This window comes from Paroedura picta, chromosome 7 (assembly GCF_049243985.1).
Source record: "Paroedura picta isolate Pp20150507F chromosome 7, Ppicta_v3.0, whole genome shotgun sequence".
In the NCBI taxonomy this organism is placed as follows: Eukaryota; Metazoa; Chordata; class Lepidosauria; order Squamata; family Gekkonidae; genus Paroedura; species Paroedura picta.
The window spans coordinates 63,527,985-63,547,268 of record NC_135375.1 but is presented as its reverse complement, the minus strand read 5'-3'; the positions used below and the strand labels follow the sequence as shown (position 1 = coordinate 63,547,268).

The window sequence follows — 19,284 nt, the reverse complement described above, 5'->3', positions numbered from 1 at the left end:
GCCTTTTACTTTAAGAACTGTACTACAACCACAAGAAACGGCAGCACAAAAATACCTCAGGCCAGGGGTAGGCAAGCTGTGGCCCTCCAGATATCCATGGAATACAATTCCCATGAGCCCCTGCAGGGCCACAGTTTGCCTACCCCTGCTTCAGACCTTTCTCTGTCCAAGATCCTGAAAAGCTGCTGCCAGTCATAGCAGATAATACTAACCTAGAAGGACAGCACCTCTGGCATCATGCAGAACCAACCCAAGTGATCCACAGGAAGCATCTTTAGCCTGATTATGCTGTAATGTCTGCAGCAAAAGTACAACTTCATTAGACATTCTGGGCACAAAAAAAATCTGTTTTGTCTAAGCAGAGAAAGGCGATCACACAGTGACTAGAGACACAATCCACTGGAAATATCTCCAAACATATATGTACTACTAAAAAGGATAGAAACTGAAGGGTTTCCATTCATCCGAGGATTACATTCAAATGTTTGCATGGATAATGTGTCAATGCAGAGAACTAGAAACACACATATATACATATATATGCACTATAACATATGTGTGTATGTGTGTATACACAGAGAGAAGAAATGAACCCTGGTTCCCAAACCAGTGTGTCCCACTCAAGTCTTCACTTTGTACAGTTACTTATCTGATTTACTTACATAGAATGTTTTCTTTCATAGACAAACTAGTTATACTATATTCTCTACTCAGTTTAAACACATAATATTAACTGGCATTTGCTTTGGTGGGCTGTAAGCCAGCAAACTAAACTGAATGGGAACCAACTTTAACAAGAGTGCTTGCTTGTTTAATGGCCCCCCTTCCTCCCCAATGTAATCTAGAAACATATGAGCTTCTTATAATATTTATTTTAGGTATCATATTAAGATGTAGCAAACTGCATACATATGAAATTGAACAGATTACAATGGCCAACACTGCAATCCCAATAAAAGTTACACATTTCTTATTTGCTTAGGGCAGCACTGCAGAAGTATTATGGCAAATAAACTAGAAAACAAAAATCCAGAAAGCAGCTTCATTTCACTCTGATATCGGAACAAAGTATCTTCTTCTGACAGAGTAATACTGCAATGATGTGAAAAGACATCACAGCAGAAGCACACCAGTAAACTGTATTTTTCTTTTCCCAAGAGTAATATATTATGCATTCAATCACAGAGGAATTCTCATTGCAATAATCAGAATGATGTGGGCATTAAAATGTCAGGGAAAGTAAGTGCTAAGTGATGGAACCATCCGTCTTGAAGGATGGATTATGCAAGTCAGCCAAGAGAAGAAGACTTTGGACCTAAATCCACTTGCTTGCCAACCCAACTGCAACCAACTGGATTTAACTTGCATATGGATTTAGGACTACAGGCTTAAAACTGGAAACAGAATGTTAGTTTGTAGTTAAGAGGGGTATCTATACCTTATTGTAAATGAAGTGAATGGACTGATTGTACAGGATCTAATAGAGGAACCCAAATAAAAAGCAGAGCTCATTCTTCAGGATTCAAGAAACCCCAGAAGTGGCATGATTGTGCAGAATGTAGTTGGGAAGCATAGCTATGTACATGGCCACTTGGGGCTCCTCCCCTTCCCACCTTCTCCAGGCCCATCATTGGCCATTTTGGGAGGAGAGGGCATGTCTACATGACCATATATTGTCACATATCCCAATAAATGTTTAACAAGGTTTTAGAAATATATTAAGATTAATTGACTCCCTCCATTCAGGAAACCCCTCCAGGGACTTCAAGAACCCCCAGGGTTTCATGAAATCCTAGCCTACGTTAAAAACTACTGTAGATCATTCAAAATAATGGCACAGGCCTCACACTACCTACTGAATTGAAATGAACACTGTATAAGCACACACATTAAGGTTCTCTCCATTTAAGCTCACATGTATCAAAGATAATTTCTCTTTCAAAAAATCTTATTACTTGTTCCTATTAAAGCCAACATGCTTTTTTTCTCATTCTAATGCATCAATGGTCTAGCTCTCCCATCCTCACCCCTCATGAAGCACTGGACTAAGGTGAGACAAGATGGGGATTCTTGTCAGACAGCACAGCTTACTGCACACAAATACAAGGGATGGTCCCCTCCTTGCTGCCCTTCATGAGCCAAGCTGGTTTGTAAATAAATGTAATAAATTCAGATTAATGTTACTGTTATCAGTAGTGTTTAGCACTAAGTAACAACAGTTTTCTGCTTCACTAGAACATGGAGACAAAATAGGGCTGCACATTTACTTTGGAGTAAGTCAGTAGGACATACCTCTCCATAAACATACTTCTCAGCATGAAAGTATTCCAAAGCGTTTCCATTCACATCAAATCCAGAATCCAGAAACCTTTTAGAAATATTACACACAGTCACTGAAACTCTCCCCCACATCCACTTGGAATAACTTTTTTTGAATAATTTTGAATAACTAGTTTATTCCCAATGCAAAACAGCCAACTGTTCTCTACTGATTAAAACTACAAGACACAATCAGAAGACTGATTTTTAAAAAATCAAAACCTTCTATTCCTCTTGTTTAAAAAATCCACTTTTGGCTTAAATAAATAAAAGCCCCCCCCATTAACAAAGCCCCCACCCAGGGAGACCAGTAATCTGCTTTGCAAACATTCCAACATGCGTTCCAGTCTGTGCTTCACATTTCCATTTTTTTACCTTGAGACAATTTTCCCCCCTCAAAGCTGAATGCTGTCCAAAAAAACAGGACCACACACAAGCACAGCCCTACCGAGCTGTGCTGATCACGTTCCTCCTGTTCCTGCTGCTGCTAAGGACACACACACACACAAAATGGCGGAGAGGGTGGGCTACTTTCCAGACAGACTTTCCTTTCATGCACTTGAGAGGAAAGAAACAGTCAACTCCAAACTAACCTCCTGCCCCTGCCCTGACACCACAATCTACTCACAGAACACACAGGCAGAGACAAAGGAGACAGTATACCCACAAAACAAGTCCATCACAGCCAGCCACCCTTCTTTTCACCCCACACCACAGCCCTCCTCTTCTGCCCCCCACTTGCACCTCACCCTCCAGAATGGATTACAGCTCCCTCAGTATATTCCACCTGGCCTCCAGCCAATGCTGCAGAAAAAATAACCATTCCCCCTTTTGCAAGAGAGGGATTGGGGGGGGGGGGAAGATGTCAACTAAAGGCAGAAAATTATTCCCCCCCAAAAAAATATCAATAAGGATCAGGATCAAATCTTACCTTCTACCCAGAGCTCTTCCACATTGGTTTCAAGATTAGCCGCTCTTAATCCCACAGCAAAAGCCCCGAATATCAGAAGGCCAACCACCAAAAATTTCCCGCAGTTTTTTTGAATGTAACAGCCCAGTTTAAACAACAGTCTCTGAAACTTTGCTCTTAGCCACAGTGGTGCTTTTCTTCCAGTAGCCTTTCCCTGAAATGCAAGGAAAGGTAGATAAATGAAGGATCTGTGAGTAGCATGTGAGTCCTGTTTGGGGGCAGACTATCTCAGACAAGAGCACAACCACAGGCATGAAGCAACCATTCAGAAGCATCACAGCACCCACCAAAAGGGTGACAGAAACATGACAGTCCTGGGCATGGGAAAGGGATGCCTGCACCCTGTGCCAGTCAGTCCCCACACGCTTTCTGAGCCGCTCATGTGCGCAGTGAGCAACTCCGTGGAACACCTTGTGTATCTGCAGATGGCTCTCCTATTCATAAATCAGAGCAGGCGGCTGGCTTACATCACAGCTGGAGTTCTGGATAAATGAGACAGACAGAACACTACTACACGCTGCCTTATCGAAGCAACCCAGCCACTGCCAACTCCTTTAGAAATCACCCCTATTGATTTGAATTGCAAAATGTCATTAATAGGAAGGACAAACATGCCAATATCATGCAGAGCACAGCTATATCAACCAATACAAGGGGTTGGGGGGAATCAGAGAATGACCTCCTTTTCTGCTCTGGAAGGGGGCCAACAGAAACTAATTAATCAGAAGTTGTCATTTTGGCTCCCTCTCCTCCCCTCACCATCTCTGAATCCTGGCAGGGCCCCACATGTGAACATCATTTCCAGAGAGTTGGGAAACTATGTGTGATTGGAATTAGGAAGCAGAGCAGCCATCGAAAAGTTAGGACAATATTTATGAACGGAAGAGGGCAGCCACATGGATTTCTTGCTTTCCCCTAAAGCCTTTAAGAGAGAGACAGAAAGAGAAGATACAGACTCCTGTGCTCACTGAAATGAAACAATCACTGAGGAAAAGGAAGGATGTTAACTTTGAACACACACACCACAAATTTAACTCTGAGGCGATCATTTTCCTCCAGCCAAAAAGAGATGTGAAGGGCTGTTCCCTCTTGACCACAGCAAAAGGAGACTGAAGGTAGCAATTTGTTGACAACTTTCTCTGCAGCTGGAGTTGAAACGTTAGCTTGGCAAGGCACCAAGTTTACAGGGAGCAGAGGCTGCAGTGCGGCTTGAGGTGTGTGTGTGGGGGGGGAGGAGGTGGCAAGGATGAATTAAACATTAGAGAGCTTGGAGTTTCTTTAAAGACTTTTACAGGAGTTAGGCACAAATCGGGGGGGGGGGTTACCTCAGTGATCACCAATGGGGCCAAGGGAGATTAAAACAAAGCCCAAGAGTGAAGCCACCCGGGTACGTTTCATGAGAGTCAAGTAGAGGCGCAGAGAGACCGACTAAGAAAAGCGGGTCCAAGACAGGAAGGGAGGAGGGCTGGCAGAGACCGCCAAGGAGCCGCGGACATCCACGCACATGCCTCACTTTCGCCCAGCGTCTTACTGGCGACCCTGCCCTTTGCGCCGCCTCCCCCCCCCCCCCAAAAAAAAGCCTGCCGGGGAGAAAAGGAAATTCCGACGAGGACCCGAGCGCTCGCAGGGCACCTTTGCTATCTGCTCCAAGGCGAACCCTGCGTCGCAGTAGCTGGGGCGCTGCAGATACTCCAGATCGGGCGGCGTGACGCGTCTGTTCCCGCCGGTCCTTCTCCGCCTCCTGCTGCCGCTTCTGCCTGGCCGATCTGGTTCTCTGCAGCCGCCTCCTTCGCCGCCGCCGCCGCTCTCCGGCTCGGAGGCATTAACAGCTGAGGCCATGTTGCCGCCGCAGAGCTGGGGCTGCCGCCGCCGCTGTTGTTTTGGCGACCCGGAGGCTGGGTCCTCGGCGGTTCCCCCCAGCACGCTGGGGCTGCTGCTTTGTGGCGATCCAGGGGGACCGGGGGACGGCGGGCTCGGGGGCGACTCTCCGCTGCTGCTGCTGCTGCTGCTGACAGACCACTTCTTCATACCGCGTTGGCTCCCGCTGCTGCTTTAGCTGCTCCCGGCGAGTCAGACCCTGAGCCTTCCATTGCAACATTTCGCGAGGATCCGGAGGTCTTTGCCGCTGCCGCTTCCCACAGCCAGTGTGCGTGCGTGAGCGGGGCCAGGGAAGCTCAGCGGGCTCGCCTTCCCCCCACCGTTTCTCCTCCGGCTTGAATTGCTCTCCAGACGCCTCAGCCTTCGGCCGCTGGAAGAAAAGCCAGACTCCCCCCGGTCTCTCTTCTCGCCAAGCCAAGCGACGGAAGGCTGGAGAGAGCCTTGATCTCAGTGCTGCTGCTCCGCCTCGGCGTGCTGTACCATTCTGTCTGGGCGCAGAGCTGTCTCCACGGGCTCTCCGGGCTCCCTGCTCGATGCGTGTGTCTCTCGCTCTTTCTTCCTCGGCGTGTATGCGGCAACGAGCAGCAGCGCCCTTGCTTCAATAGATGAGCAGGAGGAGGTGGGGGGGAACTCTCTCCATTTGGATAAAGGGGAGGAGGAGGGGTGAAAGGGAGAGGGGAGAGGGAGAGAGAGGGAAAAAGGAGCTGAAATCCCGCCCCTAGGGCTGTCAGATGGCTTGGGTTTCTGGGCTGCGATTGGCTCAAAGAGGGCAGAAATTACTCAGCAAACATGACTATTATTAGCTGCTTAGCAACAGCTCACCAAAGTAGAGAGACCACCCAGGCAGGCAACCCTTGTGTGTGCATCTCCAACTTCAGGGGAGCCTTAAAGAGATCCAGCCTTTTTTGCATGCAATACTTCCATTAATGAATGCTGCTCTCTCCCCCCACCCCTCCTTTCTTTTTGCTTCTTTTCAAGAACGTTTTCAGCAGAGGAAAAAGCGTGAGAGGGAAGGGGAGGCTTTTAAAAACAAACATACGCACAGAATTTCCTTGCGATCGACATCCTAGCACATACATATTTTTTTTTCTTTTAAGGAACGAGAAAGGGAGGGGGGGGGGAGATTTCCGAAGTCCTTAACAGCAAATCCTTTTGGAGGCACTTTGGCCTCAAGCTGCAACGAATCCTGGGAGGTCCAAACTGAATTCCCAGGCTTGCACAGATAATGACAGGGTGGTGGATACTGCGGTGCACAGAGCCAGATTTCTCTCTCTTTCTTTGAACCAAAGAGAAGCCTTTACAAGAAAACAACCAGTTGCATTTTAAAAAGACCACAATGAAACCTTAATACTTGAAATAGCAGATTTAAAACCTGAATTGGCCAAGTTGCCCGTTTAGACTCGAGAGGAATTCCAGCCTAACAAACATGAACAAGAGCAAAATGTGCAGCTGGCCATTACTTTGAAACACTAGATTCTCCTTTTTTTTAGATTTGGCAACCGTGCTGTTTATGTCCATGTATTTAAATTTTAGCCACGATTTGGGGGGGGGGGGTCCGCGCGCGTGTGACATACTTCCTCAAATCTTCTAGCGTAACCCCTGTAATAGGATAGTGTAGTGTCTAGTACAGTGGTGATACCTAGGTAATACCTCAGGCTCGTAAGGTGTAAGGCGTTTTTTCGTCCCAGAACCCAGGATTGTCCTAAGAACCTGGGGACAACCACCATTGACGAAGGCACAATCTTATGCAAAAACATGCATGGCATTGCAATCAGTGTGCTTAAATGAGTGAAATCGCACGCCTCTCCCCGATTATCCGATTCTCGCGGTTACGATGCAGAATTTAGTCCAAGGAAAGAAAACAATGCTTAGGTAAGAACGCAAGGTCGTTTTGCCGCGCGCGCGCCTGTGCACCCTTCCCTCCCATCCTCCACCTCTCATTTGTTGGTTTCTATCCCCCCCCCGCTCCGTCCCACACTTCCGGACCCCCAAAAGTTACAGGGGTTCGATATTGAACAAGATAGTAACTAGGGAGTAAGTGTTACTTTAAGAAGAACGCCTGTGCCTATTCATTGAAGAAAGGGGTGGGGGGACCGCACATTCAGAGGAAAGGGGAAGGCCGCGGAGGCGGGCTGGGGTTTTCACGTGACTGCCTGGCTGGTTGGCTCGGGGGTTGTGCAAGGGAGACTGGGTTTCCCCGCTGCACGGAAGCGAGCGCTGCCGGCCTTGTGCTCGGCGCGCCGAGTCGAAAGGGCGAATGCGCAAAGCAAATAATCCGTCTCGGAGCGGCTTAAACTGAGCCCCGAGACACGAGGAAGGAAGCCGCTAGCAGCCCCAGCCCTCTCCCCTGGAGAGAAAAATGCCAGACAAGCCATAGTACATTCCTCAAGGAGGTCTCTCCCCTTCACGTTGCCCAATAGGAAGCCGCGTCGATAACTACTAGCCAATAGGGAGGCAGAGGAGAACGTTTCCATTCAGATCTATGCAACATCTTGGGGGTGGTGATTAGCTACGGCCGCGGTGCCTGGAGGGGGTCGGAGGAGAACCAGATTCGCCCCCCCACACCTCTCTCCCTCCCTCCCTCCGCGCGCCTTCTACAGCTCTTCTGGGAACATCCTCTCGGGGAGGGAGGAGGGGGCTCGTGAAAAGGGTTCTGTTCCCTGTCGGAGGTCTAGCCCTCCCCCTTTCAGCCGCTAATGTTCAAGAGAGGTCTCGGTCTTCCGAAATACACATGTGAGCTCTGCAAAGCGGCGGTTCCCTGCACCACGGGGGGGGGGGGGGGAGGCGACGGGACGGGGCGGGGAACCGCTGCTGAATTATAAGCGCTATTCAAAGAGAAGTATCCCGGTGGGATGAGAATCGCATCCAGATCGCGATCCTCGACGACGGCAACGTCACTCTGCCTGGGGCTTCGATTAGATCACTCCGGAGAAAGTTACGCGCGTTGTGGTCCGAGCGGTCTGACTCCATTCCCTGTCTCAGGGCAGCAGCACCGCTGCAACGCTTTGCCCAGGACCGGAGGAAACGTCCTGCAAGCGGGCGGGACGCTTTATCCTGAAGGCTGCAGCGCTGCCAGCCCCAATCCAAAGCGGGTTTACTTGGAAATATAAGCCCTTTCTGTTGGTCTCCCTCCGGAATATGCCCGATGCTGTGGTAAGTATTCATAGAATCATAGAGTTGGAAGGGGCCATACAGGCCATCTAGTCCAACCCCCTGCTCAACGCAGGATCAGCCCAAAGCATCCTAAAGCATCCAAGAAAAGTGTGTATCCAACCTTTGCTTGAAGACTGACAATGATTCATTGATTCGTGCTGCTGATCAAGAATGTCTGAATTGCTGCCCCTTAAAAGCCACCTCCTCTGGTCCCTGGAGGATTCACTCAGGGAATTTACTCTGGAGCGTGGAGAGGAAATCCAGTCGGCCAGCGAAGACTTGCTTGCTCGGCCAGCTCTACCTGAACAGCACAGAGGGCGGATGAATGCATCCTGGCAAGAAGCGGGGGGGGGGGCTTAAACCCCTGGGGGTGCATCCCTAAGCCTCATATCCTGAGTGTGAGAATACCTCCCTCCCCAGTTTCGTGCTCTTCCTCACTCAATGTGGGACAAAATCCTCCCTCGATACATAAACAGAGATCGGAGGAGTGGGAATGTGCACCTTTACATACCATGACATTAATTGTGAACATGTGTCCCTGGTTTAATAGGAAATAACACCAACAAAAAAGAAGGCAATCCCAAACATACCACAAGACTGGGCTAGCTACAGAAATCGCAGGACAGAAGTACCCATCAGGAATATTTCCAGCTTTCCCCGACATCTCATGAGTGTTCACCCACCAGCCCTCTGCATGTCACCCTGCCTTCTCCTCTGACATTTGACTGGCAAAAATCATCAAATCCCCAATCCAGAAAGTCTCTTTTCAAACTCCCTACACCCCAATACACACTCTACCTGTGTCTGTGTTGCATCTAGAATGTCACCCAGTCATTTAAATCTGGATTCACTGGAGACAGTGATCATGTCTACCTGAAGGGGTGTGTGTGTGTGTATGTGTGTGCATGCGCGCGCACACACCAAAGCTTATACCTTGAATAAAACTTAAGTCCCTCTGCACTCAAACTTTGTTCAGCTGCTGCAGACTAACAGGGCTACCTGCCTGGCTATGTCCACTTTATGTTCATTGTCACCAGCACAGACATCAATCTGTTCCACCAGTACTGGGGAGGGGGAGAGTGTCACTCTTTGAAGGGCTTTAGACATCAAGCATTGCTAGGGATCATGGTCCTTGTCATTAGTATTGATGATTAGTGTTAATGACAGCCACCCTACATTATTAAGGGACAACAGGCCAAGTCTTGCATCCTGAGCTGTTGCAGGAGCCCAGGGTAGAACAAGGAGGGGCTCCTAAGACCTTTCCCAGAGACCTCTTTTGAGTGTCTCAATCCTAGGTCAAGCAGGGAATTAGGGGCCCACAGTGCAATGAGTTACACCCTTCTAAAGCCACCAAAATCAAGGGCCTTAGAAAGGGCTTATTCTTTTTAGGATTGCACCCTTGTACTTTTCCTGGACATCCAGGACTTCTGAATGTGGTAGGCCTGGTTGGTACTGAGGTAGTGGTGCTTACAACTATAATCCTATTCATATTTACTTGGGAGTAAACTTCCATTTCAGCACAGTGGAGCATCTTCCATGCACAGGATTGGACTAAGTAGTCCCTGGGTTTCATTGAGTTGAATGTGCTTCCTTGTGATTTAGATTGCGGCCCTTGCATTAAAAGAAAGCGGACATCTGGAGCACCGAAGCCAAAGGTAAGCACTTTTCAGTTACATTGCTTTCAACTGGAGAGAGATGAATGGAATAGGACCTCTAAGGATACCTAGACTGGTGCTTTGTCATGGAGCCCCTTGCAGCTCCATGCAGCAGTTCTACAGCTTAATAGTATCACTGTGTTCGCCCTCAGCCTTGATATACTAAAACAGGGGTAGTCTGGCAGGGGCTCCTGGGAATAGTAGTCCATGGACATCTGGAGGGCCGCAGTTTGACTACCCCTGTACTAAAACATCTGACTGCGAACCCACCACAGCTTGGTCCCATCTCGGAAGGAAGTCGTATAGATTTCAGTAGAACATTCTGCAGAGTAAACATGGCTAAGGTTGAGGTTTAAAAGCGAAGCAGGCCTTTATTGACTTGGGCTTTTCTTTTTCCTTAAAAAAAAAATCCACGTTGCAGATCTCACCCCCACCCCTTTTTGCAAAGCCCTTCTCCGAGGTCGGTTTCCAAAGCTCAATCTGGAGGCTCAAATTTAACAAGCCCGATCTTAATATCCTCCTTGCTCCGGCCGTCTCTCCCCCTGTGGTCTGGTTCATTTCATACACAGGAGATGAATTACCCGGGGGTCTAATTGGTCTTGTTTCTGTATTCCCCACCCCCCACCCCGGCGGAGAAGTGTCAGTGTAAAAGTCTCCTCCCGACTTGGGTGGTCGAAGCGAAGGATGCCCCCAATTTGCCTCTCCGCAGATGCACGCCGCCGCAAGGACGGCGACTACGTGACTCCTAATCAGTCTCCTAATCCCACTTTCCTCACCTTCGTAAGCGTCTATGCCCCTAATGGGCACAGCCGTGCACGCGCAAGCTGCGCCTGGAGCGCGCGCTCGGAGACCTTCAGCTGCGCAGCGGAGGCCCAGCCGGCCGCCCTCGACGGGAGAGGCCCTGCCGGCTAGGCACATCCGACCAGGCGTAGCCTTTCCACGTGGCCTGCGCGAGTGGCAGGAACGGGAAGGCCTCAGGCGCACAGGCCGCTCTCCTCTAGCCGCCCTTGCCTTCCACCGCTTGCTCGAATCTCCACTCTTGCGAGGCAGAAGCCGCGTTTCCTTTGAAATCTCTTCTGGCGCCACAACCGGCCTCCCGGTTTACAGCGTGCAAACAAACAACGCGCCCACAAGCCCGTGTGCTGCCAGACCCCCCCCCCCCCCAAAAAAAAAGGCCTTCTTCTGGGGCAGACATGGAAAACGTCTCGAGCTGCGCTGAGAGCAGGGCTCGTAATGAACGTGGCCCCGCCCGGAGCATCCGGTTACGTTCATGCATGAAGCGACATTGAAATAAACCACCTGCCCGGCGTTAAGTGGGGGGAGAGAGACGCGCCTGCCCAACACCGACAGGTTGTGTGACTGACTAGGATCCCGCCGTTGCCTCTTGCGCTGCAACCCGCTTCTCCGGGTTTAAAGGTAAAGGTATCCCCTGTGCAAGCACCGGGTCATGTCTGACCTTTGGGGTGACGCCCTCCAGCGTTTTCATGGGAGACTCAATACGGGGTGGTTTGCCAGTGCCTTCCCCAGTCATGACCGTTTACCCCCCAGCAAGCTGGGTACTCATTTTACCGACCTCAGAAGGATGGAAGGCTGAGTCAACCTTGAGCCGGCTGCTGGGATTGAACTCCCAGACTCATGGGCAGACAGCTTCAGATAGCATTTCTGCTGCCTTACCACTCTGTGCCACAAGAGGCTCATTCTCCAGGTTTACTCAAAGTTAAATCCCATGGTATTCTGCAGGCCTTACTCCCAGGTAAGCGCATGCAAGGTTTCTTCATTATTGCTTCCTTTATCACAAGAGTGGGGTGCGTGGTGCCATCCTTTCCCCCTGGCTAAGAGAGAGCAGAAGACCCGCCCCGCTGCAAGTCCCCAACAGCAGAAGCACCACTGGACCGAGCCCTGCCAGTAGAGCTCTGTGGCCGCCGGACAAGGTGGCCTTTGGCGGCTGATGATCCAACGGGGTTTCATCAAAATGCTTTTCCACCGCAGGCCTGGCAGGCAAAAAGGCTCCAGCTTGGTGTCCTGACACAGGAGGCATTGGGAGACCCTGGGAAGCCTGCCCAGAGGACACTCAGCTCCATGGGGAGTGCAGCAAGTCGGAGTCCAGTGGCACGTGGAAGGCCAACACTGTTTTATTCCAGGGATGAGCTTTTGTGTACACGCACACTTCCTCAGATACAGTGTCGTGTACACATGAAAGCTTGTACCTTGAATAAAACTGTGTCGGTCTTAAAGTTCCACTAGACTATACATTTGTTGTGCTGCTTCAGACTTATAGAGCTACCCACTTGAATCTATCTCACAGTATAAGCTTTAGTGTGCATGCACACTTCTTCAGATTCAGAAGCTTAGACCTTGAATCAGACTTTCTTACAAGGTGCTCCTGGACTCAGACTTTGTTCTGCTTCAGACCAGCATAGCTACACACCTGAATTTATCTAGATGGGTAGTGGTTTCACTCATAATCGAGGCTGCTTCAGGCTGTAGACCTCAACTTTAGGGTATGCAAGAAGGGAAAGGTTAAACCAATGGAGCTGACTCAAGAGCAAAAGTGCTTTAGATTGGAAAGAATACCCTTGGTTGGAAAGTAAGTTTCATTCACAGCAGTTGGCCCTATTTCCAAGTAAATGAGCTTACTTCAAGGGGGGGGGGGGGAGAAATTCCATTGATTTAAAGTTTAAGCATACATCAAATTGTTTAAGAGGAGGCAATACGTCTATTTCAAGATTCTTATCCTGAGCATGTATTTCTATCTAGTGTATAAACCCCCAACCTTAAAAAAAAACTTCCTGTAAGATAAGGCAGCCCAGAGAACCATTTGTTATACTGATTAATTCATGGCCCTTCTTTCTCATCTTTGTCTGGCCTGCTTCCACTTCAGCATCTTTTGCAGTGGACGCAGATGTGTTTTCCAGAGAGGCATTCTGCAAAGTGCAACCTGGGGCTTGGGAAAGGCGAATCGAGCCAGCCTCTGCTCGGCCCCCTCCTGCCTTCCTTCTCGGTCCCCTCCTCAGGAGCATCAGAAAGGGAACTGCTCGAGCCAGCTTGTCAAAATAATGCAGCTAATTACCCCTGATCTCCTTTAATGGAAAGCTGCTCCGCACGCCACAAAGGAGCAAATGAGGGATCTGCCACACATAGATGCAGGAGTGCAGGCATTCCATCCCGCAGAGATCTCCAGGCTAATGTTCCACCAGAAGCCCAGGGAGCCCCAAGTTCATTAGGGTGGCCGGTCCCCATTCTAAGGAGCATGGGAATCATACCCCAAGGCCGTGGCATTGCTAAAGCCATGGGGCAAAAATGTTCAGGACCCAGCAGTGACTGGCATACATGTAAATGTGGGGCCATCACTATTTTGTGCTTGCGTAGGATTTCTGTTTTTAAGATGAGAGAGTAGGAGAACCATGTCTGGAATATACGCCTCTTCTAACACATGTCTGAGATGCTGCACCTGAACCAAAAGATACTACTGCTGTACAATTGTCACAGTACAATGCTTCTGACTTTTTTTAAAGAGAGGGACAGTTTCCTGGAAACTACTTTCTAATATGGGAGTGTTTCTTCCAAATCTGAAATTTGGGTTACATATTTAATTAAAAGTTTTGTCATTCTTGATAATTAGAAAATTAAAATTGCTTATTCTCAGAGGTGTTAAATCCTTTTAAAAACAAGATCTTCATACCATGTTTTTGACATCACTTTATCTCTGGGACATGTAGGAAAATGTATTATTGTGGTATGTCTTATGTGGTTCAGAATCTTGTCTCTTTTGTATGTATGGGTGTGCATGCACATTAACACATATCCTGAAAGGGAAGTTGTTGGAAGAAAGGTGCACCCATTCTCCTGGGCAGCTGACATTTTATGTGGACCTGCCTATATGGGGAGGGGAGCTTGAATTATAAACAGTCACTTACATCCTGGGAGTTGCTATGAAGTACTGGATCAGGCAAACAGAGAACCCAGTCAGGTGAAAAGACCATGGCAATTTGGCATTGCCTCCCACCAGAAAGGCCAGGAGAACTGAACTATTTCCGGACTATCAGTCTTGACTACACTGCAACGCATCAGCTACTAAAGCACATGCAGAGTGATAGGGGAAGCAAGCCAGAACAGGTCCCATAATGTTTATTGGAGTTTATTTCCAGGGAAGTTCCATTAGGAATGCAGCTTTTGCCATCAGGATGGCTAGAAAGTTGGTCTTTAAATAAGCACATCTGGTATCTTGTTTTTCCGATGGGAGTATATTGTTGATTCTCCTCCCCAAACATTAAACTCCCGGCATTTAGAAAACTAGCAAGCCAAGGAGATGGGCTTCACCTAAGTTTCCTCTCTCCTATTTTTTCTTTTCTGTAAAGAATTTTTTTTCTTGTTGGAATTAGAGACTTCAAACACTGCAACCAACTCCATCTGCGCATGCTGGTAAAGCTTATGGTTTGACTCTTCTGCTTGTATAACATGTGCTTCATCAGTTGACATGGGTTAAGGAGATGAATGTGGAATATTCTGAACCAACTGACATGCAGAGCTAGTCTATACATTGCAAAGAGTGAGGGGGCTGACTGAATGACAGCTGATTTTGGTACCCGTTAAATTGCAAGTTGGGGTAGGAAAATAATACTTTTTAAATTCCCCCCACCCCTCCGTATTCTCCAATTCTCTGCAAGTAGTAAACAAGCACCTTAGGGAGTAATGTTTAGCATGAGCAATTCCTTGATGTGTTGGTTTACTACATAGACAGCTTTTTACATCCAAATATCTAATACCCTTCTTTCAATCTGACCATCTCCTTCTGTACAGGTACAATGTCTGAAAGAGAGGAGAAGTCAGACTGATGGCTCCTTCAGAAATGTTCAAGAACCCTGGGCAGAATCCATTGTTCTGCTGAAGTGTGCCATAAGAAGAAGGCTAAGGTTACACCAACCAATAAGTAGTAACTTTCTTGGGGGGGAGCACCTTTGTCTTGCTGACTCACCCTCCAGCCGCCCACTGGGAATAAGGCAGGTTGTTCATTTTCAGGATCTCTGTTGTGGAATCTGACTGGAAGAGGTGCAGAGGGAGCTGAACAACACAATTATTTTGATCCACTGCTGGATCAACAAATTTATTAGTGATATCGGTGTGAGAAATGAAAAGAAAGTAAAACAATTCAGGCTCAGTGTCTGCCTTTCTTTCATACAGCTAATCCGGTTTACATATCACGCCTACATGTCTCAATAGGGCTTTATACGCTAGGGCAAAGGCAGAGAAAATAAAGGCTGTGTGTGGGGGGGGGCTAAGAACAAAATCAGGGAAGCCCAAGATATTTCAATTCCTAGTGATTCTGACATGTCATTTTTCTATCTCCTGCATTGTGAATGCAGGATTTCTTCCCTTTTTTGCACTGTTCCTTTGGAAACAAGCAAACAAACTAAGCCAGGCTTGTCTGGGAATCTGTCTTGCTAGAACATCGTTAGCTTATTATCACCCTACCACACAATTCACTAATAAACTAACACAGAATTTGGACTGACCAATCAGAAAAATGCTGTGGAGAAAAACATCCTTGGAGTGTGCCTGTGTCCATCAATGGAAGATGATAGAGACCTTCAGCTGGGCTCCAGGTTTTATTTGTGAACTGCTTTGAAATTGTAAGTCTGGATTTCTCTCTGTGTGCCATTTTCCAGGCACAAAGACCAGGCTGTCCTATGGAGTCTTCTTATAGACAAAACGTCCATTCAGGAAAGTGAGGACATCTACTGAATAAACCATTCCCTGTAAGTGATGGACATACAGTTCACTGGGGGGAAAACAAAAATAAGGATGGGCTATATGCCTGTCTAAAGGTTCCCTGTTCTAACACTGGTATCTGCTGCCAAGAAGGAAGACAGGTTGCACTGAAGCCAAGCCTTGGCTCCAGTATTTAGCAGGTTTTGAATGATTCTCAAACAACCCACACCACAAAAGTTGGACTACGATACAGGAGAGGACATTTGAGTTCCGAGTCCTGACTGCTCACAAAACTCCTTGGGTGGCTCAGTAGTTACTGTCTATAATACTAAGCACTGAAATTTTGAAGTGAGTCTGAACTTTATACTGATTGTGGCTGGCCTCAGTATCCCATCTGTAAAATAGGGATCATCACCTGTCGCTTGGGGCTATTGGAAGGATATAGCAAAGTAAGACCGATAAGACCTTCTTCATGACAAATGTGACTGAAACTACAGATATAGGCATATATATTTGAGAAACTTCTGGGACATAATGGAATTGACTTTCTGGCAAACATGACTCGATCATATTGGCCAAGACTCTTTGGGCAACTGAGGTGCAGTACAAGTAGTACTACCATGACTTTGCCTTTTCCTTGTAGGAGTTATCATGTCCACATGACCAATGCGTATCAAATATTCATCCCATTTAAGTAAAAAATCTCATGTGGAGGTCAGTTGTAGAGAGAAGCAAAATCAACATCTCGGAGGAATGCAAGCAACCAGTCAAAACCGGCTTTTTAATCACTGTGTTTTTAATACCTCACAGAGTTTGCCTTCATACTCCATGATGATAAATGTTGCCTTCATAGGTGCCTTTCCTTTCCTGACAGCACTGCCACTAAATGGAACCCACACCCCTTGCTGTTCTTGAAGCTGTGAAGCCCCTGAGTGTGTGGACGTCACCTTGAGAAGAACCCATGAAACACAGGCAAAATAAACAACATCTGAGGCACCTTCAAGACTAACCCCATCTCACTCTGGCACAACCTTTTCCTGGCCAAAGCCCCATTCTTCAAATGCTCCTGATCGGGAAAGAGATGTCACATGGACCCTCAAGACACCAGTTAAGGATTCAGTTCTGTTGGCTGGGATGGGTCTAGTCTCCCAGCTAAGGAAGCCTTGGAACTGCATCCTTTGGAAAGGCAAACATCAAAGGAGAGTAGGCTCAGGTTAGTCTCAAGGATTCCTAGGGAATGGGAATTTCCCTAGCTAAAGCAGGCAAATGTTGGAAGTGGAGAAAACCCCGATTAAACCTAATAAGATATCTAACTTGGCTCCCACTTTAAATTAAGTTACTGAATATATGTGTGTGGTGACCTCAGGGACTGTTCAAGATTATCTTTAAGGTTCCTTTCCCTTAGGAGGGGAGGGGAGAAAACCAGCCAGGTGTCAAGCAGTTTCCACTCCCAGACAGCAAACCTGTCTCCTTCTTCCCTTCCCCTCTCTGTGGCACACTTTCTTGCCTGGAATCAGTGGTAGCCCAGGGGGGCTTGTTAGCAGAAGGCAGGGGAATGAACATGGGATCCAAGAGCCCCCCCCCCCCAGGAATGATTGCCATTCCGTTCCTGCTACCCCGGTGGTGTCAGCCCTTGCCACCACTGGGAAAAGATTATTTGGACTATGTGTGAGAGAATGCTCTCGGTGCAGTGACAAGAGCCCTGCAAGGGATGATCCTCCTCTCCCTCCCTCTCCTGCATAAAGCCACCCTGGGTTTGCATCACCCTCCCAGAGCTCCCTGCTGGTCCCCCCGCTGAATCAGATGCCCCTTCACGGAAGGATTTGCCATCTGCCACAATCTCTGTTTCATTCAGGCACACATCCATGCACCCTCCCCCCTTGCTGTCTCGTTTTAGGATCACGGGCCATTTTGGGTGTGTGTTTGCATCTTTTTGTCTTTTTACTTACCATCTCCCCCCACCGAGCTGCTTGAGGGGCTGATCAATTTCATTCAATGCCGCCGAGGCAGAAGACTTGGATAGGAGTGCATCAGGTTGCCTTTTCCTGATCCTTTCCTGCTTTCCTCCAAACCTCTCTTCTTCCACTCCCCCCACGCCCGTCTCCGAAAGGAACAGAAAGTGTAAAAAAAAATTAATCCTCCGAGGTTGCAGGCATTCTGCAGAGTGTAGCAAAGGCTCACAATTGCCTGCCTGTTTCTATTAAGCGCTCCATCGTCCTCTCCATGTGGGTGGTCTGGCTTTCTCAATAGGCAGGACCTGTCAGGGTCACGTGATGGATCCGAAAAACTTTACCCTTTTTACAATAAACTCAAGGAAAGCAAAGTAAACCAAAGTAATATGCTATCAGCACATCCCCTCCTGGGTAAATAGGCAGGAAAGCCTGCCTGAGAAGGTCCCTGAAAGTCGATTCCAGGCATGAAATTGACAAAGTGGCTACAACAGCCCTCTGCCTCCCTCCCAGCAGCTCTTTCCTTTCCCTGCTTCCTTTTCCTCTCCATGTTCATTGGAAATCAGCAGCTCCCATCTTCACCACACATACAGCTTGTTCTTTCATCTTATGCATATTTGGGTTTTGGCCTCAGTTGCTTTTCTTAGCCATCTGGGAAGAAAAAGATTTGGGGGTGGGGGTGGGGGTGGGGGAAGGGGGCTGCAAAACGTGAGAGGGGGCAGGTACTGGAATGCAGTTCCCCTTGTTAAAACAAACAGAGGGCTGAATGTAGAATGAGGAGGAAAAGGGGACCAGAGTTCTCTCTCTCTCTGCCGAAATGTTTACCCATTCCACGCACTGCTTGGTTTACAAATATTTGGCCTTGCAGGATTTACCCTCATCCTTGCAATTTTTTTTAAGGTTCACTAGGAATGTATTTGTCTCCAGGGGAGGGGGGGGAATCATAACAATGTAAAGCTCAATGATTCTCCCAGTTGTAGAAAATATCTGATAGTTACTTTTGCTCCCCGCCCCTGTAACTCATCCATGGTTAAGATTTTAAAAGGGAAAATACTAAAAAGATGTTAAGTACCAAACTGATGGAATACATTTTAAGTGTTTTATTTCATCAATGCATGCATGAGACTCAGATCTTATGTCAACTTGTGACATGCAGAACTCTGGAAGTATTTTAGGTACCACATCTCTAATATGCTTCATTTTATTTTGTTCATGGTCAAACCAGAAATCCACTCATTAGGAGTAATATCCTCAGGACAAAAACGTTTCTATGGCTCAAATGCAAAATATGATTTCTTAGAAATATGGAAATCCAAACCATCCTTTATTTTGCAAATATCTCTGTCAAACATTATTTCATTTATTCCTTACAGCAATAGTAATTAGTCTTTCTTCAATGTTTACACAAGTAGGTAGATTGGGAGGGGAGGGCATTCCAAGGCAAAAGATGCTACTTAACAACAACAACAACAACAATAATAATAATAATAATAATAATAATATGGCTAATTCATACATTATGGGGTACACAAGTTAGGTCTGGGGTCCTCAAATGGTGTGAGTTGCAGGTTTTCTTTAGTTCCTGTACCTATGGTGCCTGATTCATATGGTTTCAGTTCATGGGGCCGTTTCAGGTCAAGGAAATGGTACA

At 47.6% G+C, this 19,284-nt stretch overlaps 1 protein-coding gene and 1 long non-coding RNA gene across 6 annotated transcripts in view; one reads left to right on the top strand and one right to left on the bottom strand.

The window, feature by feature from the left end:
- The window catches only part of PTCH1 (patched 1), a 115,048-nt gene extending 96,856 nt beyond the window's left edge, over positions 1–18,192 (bottom strand). Inside the window, exons 1-2 of one of the 3 annotated variants that reach the window (XM_077344569.1) lie at positions 17,634–18,190; positions 3,251–3,443 (exon numbers count right to left, since the gene is read on the bottom strand). In XM_077344569.1, coding sequence (XP_077200684.1) covers positions 3,251–3,443; positions 17,634–17,636 — 196 coding nt within the window. In that variant the 5' untranslated portion in view covers positions 17,637–18,190. Of the gene's footprint in view, positions 1–3,250; positions 3,444–4,921; positions 5,828–17,633 lie in introns of those variants that run through there. The other 2 variants (XM_077344568.1, XM_077344570.1) reach the window with 2 other exon arrangements.
- LOC143841012 (uncharacterized) lies at positions 7,985–16,960 on the top strand. Of its 3 annotated transcripts, XR_013232517.1 has the most exons (4): positions 7,985–8,320; positions 9,923–9,975; positions 14,776–15,731; positions 16,559–16,960. It is a non-coding gene; the product is annotated as an uncharacterized LOC143841012 (long non-coding RNA). The 3 variants fall into 3 exon arrangements; XR_013232516.1 differs by having other exon boundaries at positions 14,776–16,960; XR_013232518.1 differs by having other exon boundaries at positions 9,923–11,391; positions 14,776–16,960.
- Positions 18,193–19,284: the final 1,092 nt, after the last annotated feature.